Here is a 19,812-nt window from a genome sequence, read left to right on the forward strand (position 1 = left end):
ACAGAACAAGCATAAGTTGTGCCGGTGAGGTATACAACATATATACAACTTAACAATATCTCTTCATACAGAGGTTTTGGTGTCTTTGTGGTGGGTTATATAAGCAGCCCATTTCTCAGTAAACTGATTGTTGAAGATAATTATTAATTTTAACAACATCCTTATACACATGGATTTACAGCAGAGAATTTATTTGTTGTTGCATTCAGGTGCAGTCAAACTTCGTAAATATTTTCAGGGCGAAATATACAGCAGGGCGAAACGGAGACAAATACACACAATCATCATTTATCACTAGTTATTAAATAAAGTGGGCTACTTGAGTTACAGTGGCAGCTCTATTGTCAGTGTTGTTGATATTTTCGATCGAAAGTGCCTAAATGCATCGACCGGTTGTAAATCCTGTTATTTACAACTGATCAGAGACAGTTCAGACAGTTATAGAGCATCTTTGAACTGTTACCGTGGTAGCATCGATGAGACTTCTTTTTCTTTTTAAACAGCTTTACTGAAACAAGTAACTTATTCAACAAGTTTACAGCACCTAACTTGAATCTACAATCACAAACATGTAAGGGGGGCTAAAGGTTGTAATAAAAAAATAAGTAGTTAAATAAATATCTTGTAAACCTTACAGTGGTTATTAACAGCTTTTTGGTTTTTACATTCAGATATTGAAGAAATGTATTGCTTGATATGGGGGTCAGTTCTGAAAAGTTTGACTTTTTGATTAAGAATTTGGATTTGTGAATATAAAATTTGGTCAAAATAGTAAGCAGATTAATTAAATAGATCTGTGAGCAGAGATTTCTGTCATATTCAGTGAATCCAAACAATGCATTTTTTTCCAAAGCAATAAAAAGTGAGGGTAGATATGATCAGCAATAAATCGTGACAATTTACTCCACGCTTGTTTTGATGTGGGCGGACCGCAATAAATGTTCCCGCTGCATCGATGACACTTGAAGGCAGCATAATGCCGCTAGTTGTGTGGCAGCAGCCAATGGGAAGGGCGGTGCTCCTGACGCTGTGCCGCGCATGTCCGCGGAGGGCCACACGTGGTTTTGTGTAAACCCCGACACGCAGACGCAAGCAGCGCTGCAGAAATGGCGGCCGATAGTGGCAGCTCTCCACTGCAGCTCCCCTGCGTTTTTTCACCCAAATCACGACAGTACTTAGCCTTGTGTGCCCAGGATGGCAGACTTCGCATTTGGAACACAGACAGTAAAACACTTCACCAGGAATATGTGCCTTCAGCCCATTTGAGTGCCACTTGTAGCTGCATATCGTGGGGACCATGCCGAACAGTGAAGGTACGTGAGCCTGCTGTTAGCTATGTAAGCTAGTGAGGCCTTAAGAAGCTGTCTGGGACGGACTTCTCAGAGAAGTTAACACGCTTGAACAAGAAAAGTGTCAGTATTCACAGTAGAAAGTGTATAGAAAGCTGGGAGCGCTCTGCTATGAGTTAATACGGATGCTTTCATGTATCCGACGCTGACTTGTTTAGCGGGTCAGCCGCGTTAGCTGCTAGTTAGCTTTCAACAGCTGCGCAGGACGCACATGTTAGTCCCACATGGTAGTCACAAGAAAACACGGACAGTGTCTCAATTTGGTGCTTCAACATCGAAGTAACTTTCAAGAATACTTGCCGCAGCTAAACTGCCACGACCAATTATGTGGTTTTGTCTTTTAGACAGTCGACATTGCAAATAAACTCGTTATTTTAAGTCCACCAAAGCTTCAGAAGCGTGTGCCACCATGACACGTTGAGAAGGAGAGGTTCAGAAAGTTTTGCTTCATTGTAGAGTATCTCCTGGCCTAGTAATACAATTTATCAGTTTAAAACAAGAAAATATGCCTTAAGTTATGACAAGAATTAAACTATGGATCTTATTACTTCTGATACAAAGTGATTTGATGTGTCCATGCTGGGCACAAAATTGGCACCAACCACCAGCCAACAGCCAAATGTTGGTAAAATATGCAAATGACTGGTAGATTTGCTTCACTCACCAGCCAAAAAAGTAATGGTTATATGTTGAGTAGCTGGTAAAATTTGAACATTCACTAGCCATTAGGCCGGTGGACAGAAAAGATAATTTTGCATCCTGTGTTCATGATATTTTATAATTAATGGCAGTACTTGCTGTTAGATTGTTCAGCTTGCTTTTTTTTTTTTTTTTTTAAATATCAATGAGTAGCAGTTTGTCAAATACAGCACTGGCTTTTATCAGCTGTTATTGTGCTGATCTAAAATATCAAATGGTCAGTGATTTTAATTAGTGAAAATTGTGATACAAGTAAATATAGAGTCAAGCGTATGTGCCGAGCATCTCATACCTGTGTCATTATTAGTAATGTTTAGTAGGTAAATGTTACAAATGTGCTGTGTTTCAGGAGGGGCCTCAGAGGAAGAAGAGGAAATCGGAGGCAGGGCAGGTGGAGGAGAAGGCAGACCTGCTGGCAATGGGCACAGCAGCGGGCACTGTGCTCATCTACAGTACAGTAAAGGGAGCACTGCACTGTACCCTGGTGAGTTTGAGATTTAGAACACTGGCTTGTATACTATTATATCCTACAGAAGTGTTATATGATGATAGACGCCAAGAGTGTATTTAAACTGTAAAATGTTAAAAATATATATATATTGATCAGAGTTTGTAGAATCTCTAACTTTGAACTGAATTTGTATGTGAAAAATGCTTTTGTCAAAGTGAGAAATGTTAGGCAGTTGTCATGCTGTATTGCATGAGCAGCCTCTAAGTGTTTAATTCAGTAATGGAGCAGTTTGTTCACCACTGTTAACCATATGATTCTCTGTCTCTGTCAGGATGGAGGCCATAGTGGAGGAGTGAATTGTGTCCAGTGGCACCCTGAAGACAGTTTATTATACAGCGGCTCAGATGACACATATATTATAGAGTGGGACCTGCAGACAGGCAAGACACGAAGGTCAGTATCTACTTTATTAGTAGAGATACAATGTTTTGTGCTTTGTTTTTTAAAATCATTATGGGAAAGAATTCAGGAGTTCCTCCTGATTAGATTTGGGAATGAAACCTGTGTCCAGAGCTGACCGAACCACTACACATTAAAGTCACACTGGTGTGATTTTTAACGTCTTATTTATTAAAAAGAAACAACATCTCACATCCTGAGAGAGCTGTAGACTGTAGTACAGAGCCAGACGAAATGTGAAGGAAAATTAAGCCTGTTTTCAGTTTCACTCTAACCAGTAAAAGTGTAAAGATGATCTCCGTTTCATCTGTCTCAGACTCTCAAGACATTGTTTCCAGGATCATGCATCATCGTCATCAAAACACAGTCCACTCAGTCATATAGCAGCATTACAGAGTGATGTGTCTTTTAAATCACAAAGACAGAAGTACAGACACCAGCTTGCAGAGAGCGTTAATAAAACATCAGTCCATTTTTTTGTCTATTTTGGCTGTTACAGAATTAGCATCAATTAGTTGCAGCTGATATGACGGTCATGTTTTCCATTGTAACAGGCGAAAGCAGCAGTCAGGGCCAGCTAAAAATGAGTAGCTTCTGCATTGTTCTTTTATAGCCGTAAACCAACTTCAACTGGAATAAGACTCTGATGGGTGACAGCAGTGACTGACTGAGTCGTTGGCATCGACTTTCCCCACTTGTAAAAACATACAGTGTGATTGATCAGTCATCTGCCGAGCTGAATCAGACAGATCTTTAAGTATCTTGTCTCGCGATCAATTTAGTTACTAGAATATGATCTAAACTGTCAGCTCACTCTGTAAATACATGGCCTTTGCTATGTAAATTAGTACCTCGGTTTGTTTTCCACAAAGCTAAGATATTTCAAAAAAGTGCAATTTCTTTTGACGTGAGTGGAGGCAGGATGTCTGCTGGAAACCCTGAAAGTCTCCATTAATCACAAACAATGTATCTGTATATATTATATGTGGAAAGAGTAATGTTGTTCTGGAGTTTCAGAACTGGATTTGGCAGACCTCTTGGAGACATGGACAACCACTAAAGCCCGCAGGTCGTTTTCAAACAATTGCAGCACTTTGGAGACACTGTCCATCTGCAAAATGCTGCAGCAGCAGGAGCAAAGCTGTCTTTTTTTTTAACCTGAAGCAGCTTTGAGGACATCATTCATTAGAACTGCTGGCTGCTTTATGTGTTCTTGTTGTCTGCAGTTCAGTCATCCGCAGTACTGGACCTGCCCTGCTTATTAAAAAATTCTTGACCAGTGTATCAGGCCATCATTCAGAGCCAAAGCTGGGCTGAAAGTTTCAAAGTTAAAACAAGACCGTAATTCATAAGAAAATTTACCAAAGATGGCTTGAGTAGAAGTTAGGTGTTTGTAAAAGTTGGAAGAATCGAGTTGAGGTCCAGTGGCAGAAAAAGCTCACTCTGAAAGATGCAGTGGTTGAAAATCCTTGTAATATACCAGACTGGCTGGTATTTATACAGACCAGGAGACATTTACATTAGGTCTCTTCTGCAGAATGGAGTGCCATAAGTTATTTATTGAGTTTACATATTCGGGCACATAGGAATATCTGCTTTGCTTAAGAAACAATAGATGTCTTACTTATTCATGGCTATGAATAAGTGAAGATATCTACCACCAACTGGTTCTGGTGCTCTTTCTTTTTTTGTTCTCGTAAACTTTGTCCTGCCTTCACTCTGTTAAACCTTCACTTCTCAAACTCAAAAAGCTCTTGTAGTTGGCTCAAAAAAAGATGGGTCAGTCTCATTTGTTTTAACTTATACACAGCACATGTTAGTACCCCCCCAAAGTTGCTGCCTTATGTCTCAGCTGCTCCCTAATGTAGAAGACATTGATAGTTTCAAAAATCAGAATGTGGATGTTACTTAATGCCTCTAAGTAGCTAGCTTTGCAACAGAAGTCAGACATAACACTTAGCTCACAAGCACTGAAATACACCAGCTAGTTTTATCATTGTAGACTATACCACTGTACATTTAGTATCGCTGTACTTCTTCCTGAACACCATTTCTCTGGTGATTGATTTAGTAGCAACACAGTCACCATGAACTTTAATGTCACCATGAATCCTCACTCGATGCTCACGAAAGCCCATTTGTGGTCCACATCCACTTACTGCTCCTTTCTGGTAGAGTGCAGCAATGAGTTAGAAGCTGTTGAAGAAATCTGAGCTCTTCACTCAAATACAACACCAGAAAAGTGCTGCCATATCAGACACAATACAGGAAGCCTTGCTTAGATCTCACAATAATGGAAACAGAGCAGGTGTTTCTGATGCACTAGTGAATAATGTCAAAACAAGAAGAAATTGAATCCCATAAACACACAGTTTGAAGATAAAACTTAAACCATTAAATAAATACGTGCTCCAATCTCTTTTGTTGACACAGTAAGTGGAAGGCGGACCGTGCAGCAGTGACCAGTTTATGTGTGAGCCCTGACGGCAAACTGCTGCTTTCAGCCGGACAGATAATCAAGATGTGGGACTTGGACACCAAGGAGGTTTACAGGGTGAGTCTCACTGTCTTCATATTCACATTTATAGATGTGTTATACAGAGCTCAACTGTTATATTCTGGTTTTATTATGTTATGTTAGTTGCTTTACTTTGAAAGGGTCAGCGGTGTTAAATGCGGTTGTTGGATCATAGTTACAGTAAGCGGAGCTAAGAGAAGCATTGAAGGCTATAAACCAGTCAAACATGGCTCTGACCTTTTAAGAGCAGAATTGACCCAATTGTCCTGCTCTTTGTTGTTTTTCCTCTCTGCAGAAATTCACAGGCCACTCCACAGCTGTGACGACCCTGCGCTTTGCCACCACACGACCTCCTGACAGTAACGGTCTCTATTTCCTGTCTGGTGCTGCACACGATCGATTGCTTAGTGTATGGTGAGTACAAAGACAGCGGCAAGGTCAGCCAGAGCTGATCTTCAGTATAAGACATACGGCTGTTGTCTGGCTGGTTATGATGCCATACTTGTGTTTTTGTGTAACTGATATAAAGCCGTCTCATCGTAGGCAAGTTCGAGAAGACGGAAAGGACAAGAACTCAGTGGTGTCCTTCACTCTGACGGACGAGCCACAGCACATCGACCTTGTCACATCCAACAGCAAGGAAGAGGTCAGAGAGACGAGTGTAATGTTGTCTGTATTTGTACTGAAATGTCAGTTATGCCCTATGAATCAAATAAGTTCAGTCTGTGTTCACAATGACAGAATGAGGTAAATGATAGGAACTCTGAATAAAAACTGCGGACATTGGTGAACACACTGTTGAACCCCATCTGGGTAACTTAATTGTGTGGAAATGGCTAAACGAGTGTTCATCACTGTGGATATGGTTATTGGGAGAGAACATGGGATTTAAACATATGCTTAAAACCCTGCTAAATTGTTTCTCTCTGTGTTGCAATTATGTAAGAGTTATACAGAAATATTTCCTGTTTTGTATTACCTATTTACCATATGCAAATGTCTGTGTGTGTGGTGTTACTTCTTTTGCACAGGCGGTGAGGCTGGCAGTGGTGTGTAAGGATGGGCAGCTGCATCTCTTTGAGCACTTTTTAAATGGGTAAGCCCTTAAAACACTGTAAACTGTGCTAAGCAATATAACAGTGTAAGGTATGAAAAAACCCTTGAGCACCATGCATTTGCTTCCTGCTGTTCAAGAAAATAATTTGTCTTTCACTCTTAAGATTCAACTTGGAGTTTGTCCACACTGAGCCGATTAAATTTGAGCTTTTATTCATAAACCCAGATTTCATTACAACAACAAAGAGAATGGTACCTCTTCACTGCATTGATTTTGCTACCTTATAGTATATGATACAGATAACGTCATAAACCTTCCACCTCTATGAGGAAAATCTCCCTCTTTGCTCAGAAGAAACTCAGCAGCCAGACATTTCTCCGTTCTCTATTTAAGAGCGGTTGAGATTGACACTAAAGTGAGAGTTACTGGTCCACCTTAAAGGTCAGTCCACCTTAAGTGAGCCTTTTCAGGTTAGGCTAACGGATTGTCACTAACTTCAGGGCTAACCCCCTTCAATAGAGGAGACTTTTTTTGGTCTTGAGAAGCTGTAGCATTTATTAACTGACACACTGTAGCCTGTACTGTACATTTACTGCCAGATTGACAACTCATTCTGAACCTTTTACTCTGCTCCACTTGCATTCACCATCACTTTTCTGCTGCTCACTCAACTACACACTCACTACGCACACGCATTACGCACTGCTCTATTCTTTAATGGAGCTATACCACTCTTGTAACAGTACCCTTCACAAAGATCTCATTTGAAGAATGAGGAGAGAGAATGACTCAAAACTGTTCCACAGTAACGTAGGGTGTTATTGTGCTCGCACAGTGTGCGAGTGAAAATAAATAGTAGCCCATTGATATTAATGGTCGTGTGACATTTTAGCAGCAGCACTCATGGTGACCGCCACTGCAGAATGAATATAGGAGAAGCACTTGAGTTTTCAATGCAGATCACCTGAGTAATTCTCATTCACTCACTCTGTTAGAGTATTTGCCCCCTATTGGCTGTTAGCAGACAGTGCACTGCCAGCAGATGAAGGAATATTCACTTCTGCTCTCTGCAGTAATTCTACATTTTGTATAGTGTGGAGTGTCAGATCCTGTTGTCGAATAATGAATCTCACCATGTAAAGTTAAATCAGTTTTGTGTATTTGCTATGCTCATGTTGGGTCTAAACATCGGTCCCCACAGGCCCTGTAAGAAGCCCCTCGCACCCTCATGTACGGTGCAGATGTCAGATACGAAGGACTCCCCGGTGCCAATCCCCCTGCTGGCAGCCGCCCTCAGAGCTGACATTAGGACTGTGCTGCTGGCTTATGGCAACCACCTGCAGCCGGTTATGGAGAAAGTGGTGAGTACACAGGGGGCTCCTGAAATGCACAAGTGTGATGTCCAATCATTGTGCAGCTTATTTGAAAGAGCCTCTTCCCCATATACAGCTGTGTAAATAGGCTCCGAAAGTTATTTTCTTAAATTACAGTGGTCAAAACTGAAAAGTCATTGTAAAAGTTTCCTGGGCATCAGAAACATGTGGTTGTGAATTGTGTTCCACATGGTGGATAGTAAGCTTTCATTAAGCATACGGTATGATAAATCTTAGTTGCAGGTGTGTGCCAGCTGTGAGATGAAGTTTTGTTTGAGCTTTTGTAGTTTCCATGAAGAGAATTAAATTCTGAATCCTCGTCTTAACTGGTGATTTGTTAAATATGAAGATACCTCACACAACATTATCAGCCTTTAAAAACCAGTGTGGGTTCAGCTCCTCATTGACTTTCCATCTTGCTCTCTTCCATTTTTACAGGAGATCAACACCACAGACAGACATGTCTGTTTGACCCGTGATGTTCAGACCAGCTTGTCTCTTTCCATGGAAACTGCCGTTTCCAAGGTGACTATCAGTACTTCACATCGCTTAATATGAGCCCAGAAGATGATGCATGTTGCATGACTTCATTTCACTCACCATATGATTTGATTGGCCATTTTATGTGTACTCTAAATGACTTCAAACTATTATTGTGACTGAAGATGAAAATTATGAATTTCATTCCCCGTTCCAGGTGAAAACCCCAATTGTCAACGCCAAAAGCAGAGTGTTGGTCCCAGGGCTTCCTGGTCATCAAGCCCCAGTGAAGGGAACCTCACAGGGATCAGAGAAACGGAAAAAAGACACAGACACTAAAGAGGTATGTTGAGTGTTGCTGATGATGCACCACACATGGCTCACTGCATCGGTATGTTCCTCCTCCTGTTAGCATTTTGGCCTCATAATCAACCAGTAGATGTTGCTTGTGTGTTCAGATGTATGCTCTTTCTAGTCCAAGGGCACACAAGTAAACCCTCACCACGTGAATAAAAGGTTAAACTGCTTGATGACAATATCTGCATGAGTTCACTCATGTTTCAGTAGTTGGAGACCTCTTCAGTCATTTACCAGTTGTCATTGCCAGTTTCTTTCCACATTCCAGTTACAAAAAACTGACTCATTTAAATATGAGAACATGTTTTGAATTTTGACTTTACATGTTTTCTTTTACGTGATGTGGTAATGGTATTCAGTCTGGGTAAGACTGGCTGATACAATATGTTCACCCACTGAATTTATCCAATTCCTGTTCAGCTAAAGTCATTCTTTTCTCCTGCAGATGTCAATAGCGGAGCGACTAGGTGAAATTGATCTGTCTACAGTCTCCTCTGAGAAGGGAGCTCCTAAAGGGACGCCCTCTTTACAGACAGACAATTTTGCAGTGCTGCTGGTGCAGGGTCTGGAGAGTAATGATGCCAACATCCTAAATGTAAGTGAATTTAGTTTAGTCTATTGATATTGTTACAGTATTGTAGGGATGACTATTGGTGCTTTCACAAAATATTTACATAGATTTTTGATAAATAATCATCAATAATGTGGATATAATGATTAAGTGGGTAAAGACAAACAGTAGAACAGCTAGAACAGTCTGGTAAGTTCAGAAAATTCATCACTTTACTGTAATGCAGCCTTTGAAACCAGGAAAAGACAACACTTATTCATGATATTGCTATTAGGGCTACAACTAACAATAATTTTTATTATCAGTAAATGTCTTGATAAATCAATTAGTTGTTTGGTCCATAAAATGTTAGAAAATGGGGACAAATGTGGATCACTGCTTCCCAAAGCCGAGATGAATGTCTTATTTTGTACCATCCACAACCCAAAGATTCAGTCTGCTGTCATAGAGGACTAAAGAAACCAGAAACTATTCACATGGGAGAAGCTGGAATCAGAGAATTTGGCCTTCTTTTCTTAAAAAAATGACTCAAAATGATTAATCACTTATCAAAATAATAGGTGATTTTAATTTTATAGTTGTCAACTAATTGACTAATCATTGCAGCTCCAATTACGATATCCAAACTCTAAGAAGATATCAAGTCTCATATCACAGTATTAATTTATAACATCGATATATTGCTCAGACCTAATTTGAAGTTTGTTTTGTACAAAGATTTTGCCCACTTACCATTCAGAAGGTTAAAAAGGCAAATGTAGTACCAGCCAAAACTTAAATTGATTTGGGTGTGTATCCCAAACCATCTTTCAAAGTCTGTCTTATAAAAGCCTAAACCTTTCAAAGTTTTTATAGTTAAGGAAGCTGATTTTTTCTTTTTAAATAATAGTTTTTTATCTTTTGGCCTGTGCAAAAGACATTTATAATATGGTACATTATTACCATTCCCTGGATTTGGAAAAGTGTTCTCTTCGACAGGTGGGATTGGGTCGCTGCGAGGACAGCACCCTCTCCTGGACCCACCCCTGCGGAGTGAGAATCAGTACTATGTGTAGGCTTTTTATATGTATGTGGGCTACTGTCAGACAGGCAGGACAGGACAAGACAAAACACTGCGAGGGGTGCAAAGCACACTGCTCATCTAGGTATAAACTTAAATTTGTTCTTTAAATGTGTCAAAAATTTGCAGCTACATGTGGTTTCCTTTCTCTCCTACAGAAAGTTTTCCAGACTCGCAAAGAGATGGTGATAAAGAAAACGGTTGCTCGGTTACCCCTCCCTGCTGTTTTACCATTGGTGGAAGAGGTGAGTGTCAACCATAGACTGTATATAAAGATGGACACAGTGGGGTGTGAGTCACCCATTGGTTTGCTTTGAAGCCGATTTGAAGCCCAGAATTGCAGCTCATGGTCGGCACCATCTTTTCCGTTTGGAGCCAGGACCTTCCAGATAAGGAGTGCAGGGTGTTGCCTTTCACACTAACGTATTTAGGCTTACTTTAGCTACTTAAGCTAAACTGTGCTAACAGGGCAGGTATTGTAATCATGTAATATTAAACTTTGTGAAGTATTGTGACAATAGTCCGACTCAGTGCGAGTGCCAGAGCCGGGGAGAGCAGCAAGTGAGACAACTGTCAATCACAGCTGTCAATCAACGCCCACACAGCAGACATCAAAGCTACTATAGGTCTTCACATCTTATTAACTGAGAAATCATTTCTGAAATGACCACCAGCACACTTATTAGAGGGCTTCAATTTAGAGATTGAGACCATAATGACTCATTGGAAAAAAATGACTAAAAAAAGACTTTTTCTAGAGAGAAGCTGATGTTTTTTGAATGGAAGTCAATTGTAGCATCTAGCAGCCATCGATAACATTGCACTTTAAGGTACTTCTACATTGGCTTCAGCCTCGAGCTGTGGTATTTGCCGCTTTGCCAATGTAAAAATTAACAAAAAAAGAAAAAACATGCTCTTCTGTGACACTTAGTCAGCAGTCTGGTCTGAAGCTGCATGAACCTGCCCAGATGTTTTGTCACACTAGCAGGATTTGTAAGTGAAGTTGTGTTAAGGTTGTTCCATGATTTACTGCAGTTTTTAATCAACCCCTTATCTCTCTCTCTGTAGATCACAAAGAGGCTCCAAGGGCACCCTTTTACGTAAGTGAAAGCTTGACAGATCAACTCTAAGCATTTAATTGGCTTAAGTTAACAGTGGTTGTACACATAATCACTAGTCACTAATGCAGCTGCTTTTCACATGATGAAAACAACAATGTCTCACATCATGTAGATATACATAATGGACTAGTTTGGTTCCCACCTGACCGTTCATACACATGTTTCTTTCTACAGGGCAGTTCTAATGGTACGGTGGCTCAAAGCTGTGCTCATGCACCACACATCATACCTGGCTTCGGTGAGTCTACCTGTACTACTCATATGACTCCAGTTGCTTTATATGTTTAAAGCCCCCCTCCAGTCTATTTGGGCATCTTTAACATATTTTATGTTTCTGTGTCATTTCCTGACAATGTTGATTAGCCACACTGTTCACCAAATATTTTTTGACAAATAACTTAATTTTGCGCTCAAAGTTCAAAAATTGAAGCTGTTGCTAAAACGGAGCGATAACATATGACTGTAGTAGAACGCTGTAGTCTTACATCATCCTCATAAATTCCCTTTTGTTTTTGTCAATGCACATAGGCTACTGATACAGTATCAAGTGCTGCGTTTCAAACTAAATACTTGCTGCAGATGTGCTGCAACAACGGATTGCTTAAAAGCTGCTTTAAAAAAAGAGCAGCTTACTGCAATTTTTTTTTTGTAGTAAATTCACTCCAGGAGTGTTGTTTTCTGTTCAGATCAAGGTAACTACGGTTGGTAAAGTAAATATAGCTCCAGGTATCAGCCACCACTAGTTTGTCCCAGACCACTCTGGTTTTCTCTACTTGTCGACATCACCACCAAAGAAAGGTCCGTCTCTCAATTCATCCAAATGGACAATGGGGAAAGATGCAAATGACGTTTGGCACTTTTCCGTTTTTTTCAACTAGAGGCATTCAGGGCACTCCTGCAAAAACATGAGGCACTCAGCAACGCAAAAGCAGCGAGCAAAAAACTTGACTCCCCTTGGAAAAAGCTGCCCCAGGCAGGCAAAAACATGCTCTGCCTTATACTGTATGAAAAGCTTCTCCTTCAGTTCATTAAATCCCTGCAGCATCTGAAGGCAGCACGACTGATATGTTTACCTTCATTAAATCACCTGAAAACAACACCAGGCTGCTACAATATAACCATACACACCTCTACACACATTAGATGGTTATAAGTCAATATTCTGCTTTTTATGAAGGAGATGTTGGGTCAGCAGAGTTCATCAAAGCCTCTTTTCCAACTTTCCTTTTAGCTAAAGTAATGTCTCATGTTTTATCACTGAAACACATTGCAGTGCAAATGCTGTTGTGTAACATTAATAACCAAACTATGTGACCATTTACGAGGCGAGATACATTAGAATTATTGTTGAAATAGCATCGGTCTGATATAATCATATACCAAATCTTTTTTTTTTTTTATTTCTATTGTTATTATAGCAACTGACTGATAAAAACAACTACTCCATCTGTCTTTGGCTGCAGATTTGTGGTGATGTGTGTTCATGTCATGACACTGATCTGTCCAGACTTTTCCTGAAGAAAAGCTTTCTGTTGTTGAGCTAACATTATCATCGTTAACTGTGATTGGCACAGCTGTCTCAGAGCTATGACAGCAGTGATGTGACTGACTGAGAGAGTATTTAATAATCACCACACCCACTGATTTATATCCACCTTCACTCAGCCCTTTTGCACGTCGCGCTGCTGCACACACATGAACCAAAATAGCAGGTGTGCATACAGCACACAGTCCGTGGGCCTCTGCCCATGGCATTTATTATTCAAGTTTCAACTGAGGGTGCAAAATATTAAACTGAGGGTGCAATGCAAGCTTTTGTACCCTTGTGTAACTGGGCCTGGCCACTGAGGAGGAAAACTTACAAATATTTACTAAAAAATAAAGCAAGGTTTCATTGTGTATCTCTGTTACTGACATGTGACCTAGTCTATATAGTTAATGACATAGTAAGTGGACAGGTTAGGCTATAATATCACTACCATTCAGGGTTTTCCCTGGATGTTTTTGAGACAAGTGTGGCTAAGGTTGAAGAATGTGCGTGGTGCGGCTTACACAGTTTGTGCATGCACCTCAGAGTGTTGTGCACTTAAGTGAAAACAAATCACGATTTTAGAGACAAAGTGTTTATTGGGATTTAAATTTTATATGAAGATGGAACCAAGAGATGAAAGATAAATATTGTGACAAATGACAGTGTTCATTTTGTTGGTCTGGGACAATATGCTTATCTCCCGATTCAATACTATCACGATACTCAGGTGCCCATTCAATTCAGAATTGATTCTTGATTGGAAACCATTTCTTGATTGAATGAATAGAAAAGGGGGCACTATTTTCAGTCTCTTGCTCCAGTATGTGCCAAACCATTCACCAGGGTTCTTAGTCCACTGAAATATAATATGAAACATAACTGGCGTTTAAGACAAGTGGTCCACAGCCTTTTCATTTCAAAATGTTAACTGCAATAATTAATTAATTAATTAATGTGAAAGCATCTTACAGTCTCCTGCCTCTATGAGAATAACAAAATGAGGATGAGAAGGAATGCTCTGCTGTGTTGTTATTAACGTCATGTCTCCAGTAGTGAAGAGCAGCCTCTCTGCTGCACCGTTAGCTCTGGGGAAAGACATCACTGTCCAAGATGCTGGGGGGGGCACAGGGTTTTTGAGGTGAAAAAGACTTAGAACCAAGTTATTTTCTTCACCTCAGAGTTGGTGTAAGTTGTTTAATGCTGCAATGTGTATTGGTCAGCTGGTCTTGTTTGTTACTGCTGGAGTTTGCTGCTCCGCTCAGCTAACGTTAGTCTGAGTGATGGTGTAGAAAATTCAAAATATGCTTAACTTTCGTCTCATAAAGGTAATTATTTAGTCATTAAATCAAAACATGCTTGCAACCGCTGCATTTTGTGAAGATGTACTCCAGCATGTGCGTGCTGTAGACTGTCCACGTGCTGCGCTGCACTTGCACTCGCAGTTGAGTTCCACCTTTTTCATTTCGTCAACATCAAATGCCGGAACTTTCAACAAAGGTGGCGGCTAGTAATACAAAGGCTGCCTGCCTGTGAGTTAGATAGGCAGGGAAAACCCTGCCATTCCAACACATCACCAGTGTGCTAGAACGGTAATCTGGTTGCCATGGTAATGGATTATGTCAGACTTTTACCACTCCCCCAATCTCTGTTTGAGAAAGAACATTAACCGTTGAGCAGGAAGTGACACTGGCTGGAGTGGGCTTTAACTTGTACTGTACCTGCCTTCTGCACAGACATACACTCTAGACTCTCCACAGTCCAATCAGGTCGTATTGTGATTTCCCTAAGCACATGGAAGTCACACACAGCATCCTTCTGAGCATACTTCCTCCGACATTCATATTTAATCCTGACTTTAATTTCCAGTCGTTACCTCCACCACACATAGCAGACATCATGTCTCAGACCTTCTGTTTGTGTGACTACAACCAGCAGCTCAACACCCATTTACTCATGCAGCAAAGACAAGAAACCTATGGAGTTTTGAGGGACTGTATGACCTTTCCCGAAGCATTTTGATTTCCAGATGACATCCCCTGACCTCTGAGGTCACACAGATGTAACATTTGCTGTTGATATTGATCTGAACAAGAGAAAACTTGAACTTGTTGGTGACCTATCCATTGTATTCCACCCACTACAATGTTATATGTGAAGCTAAGTCTGCTAATACATACACCAGTCCAGCCTCATGTATATGTTATATGAAACAAGGTTTGACATTTATGTTTGTCCACTTGTCAGGGTCAAGTGGATCTTTTGTAGGGCAAGTGGAAGAGAAATGTTCTTGCCCCACCGAACAAGTTAAAAGTCATAAACATAAAAAAGAAGTGTCTTCATGTTATGTGCCATTCATTACTCGGCTAAAAGAATACATTCTTAATATCAATGTGAAAGGAATACATTTTACTCCATGATCTCTAACACAACAGCATTAAAGTCTCAGTGAAACTGAAAAGTTACAGCATCTCTTTGTTTCTTGTGTCATTTATCCATACAAGTGACGTTTGTGCCTGGATAGGTGAAAAGTAATTTTACTTGTCCAAAGGGCAAGTGCCTCAAAAAGTTAATGTCAAGCCCTGGAAGCTGTAAAATAAGGCCTCAGCAGAGGTTTGTACATCATGTGCTGCCTTGTTTGTGTCTTTTCTGTTTTTTATCTTCAACTGATCTATCTGTGTTTCCAACAGCTGCCAGACCTGGTTACACAGCTTGGAGTGCTTTATCACATGATTGAGAGCAGAGTGAAGATGTTCCACAAGCTAACAAAGCTGCATGGGAAACTGTATCTCCTAATGACACAGGTAAGCATGGTCATGCACAGAAATAAGCAAAGCACCCTGCATGTGGAGAAGCTAGTTGTCAGCAGGCAATCACTTGTGAACAGACACTCTAGGTTCTGATAGGATTTGTGCTGGACATCATCTATGCAATAAATTCAGGCACAGATGTAAATTGTCCCAATGTGATTTCAGAATCATTTCAACCTGCTGCATGAATGTCATGCATTACTCTGCCAGTCTTGGAATTGGCATTTATTTTGCAGCAGTGATGTCACAGTTGGAGGCATCTCTGGCCAGAAAGTGGCTTTTCAGGATCTTTATTCATCTGTTTGTGATGTGCTCCTGTGTTGAATTCACATCAGAGTTTTTGCACCACTTCTGCTCTTACACACCTTAATCAAATATAATCCAAAATGTGTAGACCCTAATTGCATCAAGTGCACAACAACAGGGTTGAGGAGAGAAACTGTGAGCCTTCAGGACTGGGCTGATGAACAGAGACGTACACACAAGCTTTGGTTATTTTGCAATTTCCAAATACAAGTACAGCAGTGAATGTCATATGTGAGATTCAACTGTAAGGTTCTTCTCTGAAACTAAACATAGCTCTCCAAGCTCAGTTTATGATGCATTTAATTATTGGCCAAAGTGACTTGTCATGATCTGGGGGAAAAAAAAGGATGGTGCTGTGTGCAAATTGAACCTCTAATGCCTATCTTCCCCTTTACCACTAGGTGGCGACAAGTGACAGCAGCAACACAGTTACAGATGTTGACCACGCAGCTAAGCTGGTGTATGAAGAGGGTAAGTGTTTGCTCTTCTGACTGTGTCCGTGTTATGTTCAGTTCTAATCTTCCATTTCCCAGCTCCCCCTGCTCTTCAAAAACCTTGAAAACATTCTTCTTTGGTGGCATCACAATTCCTTTGGCCCTTGAAATCTCATGTGTAGCATCATAACCTCGGCCAGTCTGTCAATCCCAGTGATGATTGAGTGCAGTGAAGTGCGAGTGGCAGCTGTCAGGAATAAAGGTATAATCTTATTTCAACCCCCAACTCATCAGTTTAACACTTCAGATAGATGATTGACTGGAGTGACTCCTTCAAGCTGCAGCAGTGCAACAAGTCACACTGATGCTCTGCTGAAATCACCATCCGACCACACTATTGTTTTCTCACTTTTTTTTTGACTGGCATTCATTGTCTTGTCAATTCCCATTAAGTCATTTGAGGACGCTCTGTGAAGACTGCACTGAATCGGTTAAGATTTATGAAGGCAATGTTACCCATCATGCAGCCACTCTTGGCAATGCACCGCACGCAAACATGACTCCTGTTGCCTGGCAACCTGACCAGCAGTGTTCAGATCCTCCCCTTTGAGCGGAACAACAAGGCCCCACTCTGTTCACTCTCATTTCTCATTACCGTACAGTATAAAACGCTTTATTGAACAACGCAGAAAATAGGCTTTCATGAAATAATTAAGGTGCGCTTTTGATTTCCAATACCTCCGTCAGTGGTCCAGATGTGAAGGTTCATTAACAAAAAAAGTTCATAAAAGGAGCCAATGAACAGAAAGATTTGTACACTCATGTGTGGATGGTGCTGTGCTGTTGGCTTGTTATGGGTCCATCACGAAGCCAACATGGGAATCTAACAGGAAGTTAGTTTGTGAATCATAGTTTAGTCAGGTTGTGTGGACTGTCTGTACTGTTTGAATGGATATATGTAATTGATCTTTTAGTTCTCTGATTGTACTGGTACCTGTATGGGTACATTAATCACTCATAGATTAATAAGCCATTCTGTAGCATCAGCTGGAATAATTAGAGCTTAAAAATAACTGTCAGAATACACAATTAGATCTTTAAATGCACAGCAGTCACCCAGAGGTGGTGCAGATAATAGTGTCAGTCTGACATGGTACATGTTGTAAATTCATTTTAATAAAACCTACATTTTTTGCAGCATACCGCAAAACTACAAACATCATTTGCCTGTTTCACAATGATTGCTGAAATGATGGGTACAATAATAACTGTTTCATCCTCTACTTTGTATTCCCGGGACTTCATCCTTTTATAGCAGATGTGCAAACCAGCCATGTTCACCAGCATGTATTGTTAGTAAAATAGCTTTTTAATGTCAATTAGCCTGCATCATGTAATTCATAATTGTAGTCCAGAAAAAACAAATCTCCACTCTGAGGCTGTTAGATTATGAAAAAATAGCATCGTCTCTGGTTTTAAAGTGTGTTTCAGCCATTATATTCTTAATTAATGAATTAATTACTCTGCCTCATTGTCCTGTCATGTAATATGTAAGTGTTTTTAAAGTTATGACCAACAATGCTGTAATATTTAGTCATTTCTGTATAAAGGTCCACTGGTCACAGTTTGCAGCAGATGGTGCCTGGCTGACCTAATGGAGCAGATAGCCTCAGCAAATCATATTGACATTCCTCCCTCCTGCACCACACAGTCTGTATTGTTGTCATAACCAGGTGGCCCCACTATGGTATTGAAATGCAAATACATACCAGCCCTCTGCATGAAATTTATAAGCAAGTTAAAGCACGGAAGACTTTTTCTTTTCTTTTTCACCTCCCCTCTGTCTCCTCGTGTAGGAGGGCTTGTGCCAGTATTGATGTTATGAAATCATCTGATGGATTCGTTTTTCCTGTTCTTGCCCTTTGCAGAATCATCAGATGAAGATGAGGCCTCTGGTGATGAAGGTCTTCCTGATGAGGACTCTGATGTAAGTTTTGTTAAACTGGCCAATCAGAAAGATGTCCTCCAAGTTTCAAAGAAGTCAGCAACACTGATGCAGAACTAGTTAGCTTTTTGATTGCTTAAGCTGTTCATTTTTCTTAAGAAAACACAAACTTGGCACTAAGATGTTAATTTTTTTTTTTTTAATCCTCAGAATTGGGAAGAGGAGACGATGGAAGAAGACAAGGAAGAGCAAGAGGAGGAGGACGAGGAGGATCCCGACAGCAGAACAGATTCCAAAGCAAACGGGGAGGAAGACATGGAGCACGAAAACGAGAGCGAAGAAGAATGAGAACAAACAAGGAGAAATGTCAATCATACACAAAATGGACCTGAAAGAGTTATATATACTTTCATTTTATTTTCATGCTTTTGATTTTATTATGAGAACAAAGTATGGTTTTACAAAATTAAGGGACACATGTTGGAATTTGGGCAGTGCGGCCCCCTGCCTCGCCACAACACAGTGATGTCATGCTCCCTGTCTTTTCCCCCGTCTGAGGAACAGATGCAACATTTTGGAAAGGAGGGCGAAATGAAATGAATGCAAGTTCTCCTTCTGCTTTTGTCAGTTCAGTCTGCATCCCAGCTCTACAGCCTGATGAGTTTGCATTGAAAATGACTGAAGAAATAATCAGGTGATGTTCCAGTTTGCCTACACTGCAGTCTGCATTCCAGATTTGTCATTGTATAATAAATAGTGCATCACAAATATATTACAGTATATTGTATGTCCTGCTTAACAGTAGATGAGACAGCACTCTGTCACTGATTGGTTCATTCTAACCGACCATGTAGGCCATCTGGAACGTGCCTTTTTTGTTCACAGTGCAGGTTTGGAGTTGGGATGCAGGGCCCCTCTTTGTTGTACAGAATACTGCTCGATCCAGAGGTGGGCTTGCCAGGCAAGACCATACATCATGTCCCCACACAATGTAAATCTGTATGTACAGTGAAGTGTTTGTATGAGCTCTTCCCTCTACAGCTATCCCCCAGAAATCCTTGGGATTAAATGAACTCCTGTAAAGTCTCCTGGATGCAGTTTTTTTTTTTTTTTTTCTTTTTTTAATTTCCAGACTTGTTGCAGCCTTCTTGTTTTAATCGTGTTCTTTTTGTGCATTTAATTTCCGGGCATGCCCTGATGTCCACTGCCTTGAACCCAGACTCACAGGGGCAAACTGAGGAAAAGAAAATGTGAACTTTGCTCAAATAGGTGAATAAATGGGTTTTCAAAATGG

The 19,812-nt window shown here is 40.5% G+C and overlaps 1 protein-coding gene across 1 annotated transcript; it reads left to right on the plus strand.

The window, feature by feature from the left end:
- The first annotated feature begins 1,032 nt into the window (after positions 1-1,032).
- On the plus strand, positions 1,033-19,812 carry wdr43 (WD repeat domain 43). The gene is made up of 18 exons (XM_044375293.1): positions 1,033-1,313; positions 2,398-2,532; positions 2,831-2,952; positions 5,392-5,512; positions 5,772-5,890; positions 6,020-6,122; positions 6,508-6,572; positions 7,735-7,894; positions 8,345-8,431; positions 8,604-8,729; positions 9,189-9,338; positions 10,533-10,619; positions 11,443-11,474; positions 11,670-11,733; positions 15,714-15,827; positions 16,541-16,610; positions 18,502-18,560; positions 18,729-19,812. The coding sequence occupies exons 1-18, from the start codon at positions 1,107-1,109 to the stop codon at positions 18,864-18,866; spliced, it is 1,959 nt and encodes a 652-aa protein (XP_044231228.1). The 5' UTR covers positions 1,033-1,106; the 3' UTR covers positions 18,867-19,812.

The sequence above is a fragment of the Thunnus albacares genome, chromosome 15 (genome assembly GCF_914725855.1).
Source record: "Thunnus albacares chromosome 15, fThuAlb1.1, whole genome shotgun sequence".
In the NCBI taxonomy this organism is placed as follows: Eukaryota; Metazoa; Chordata; class Actinopteri; order Scombriformes; family Scombridae; genus Thunnus; species Thunnus albacares.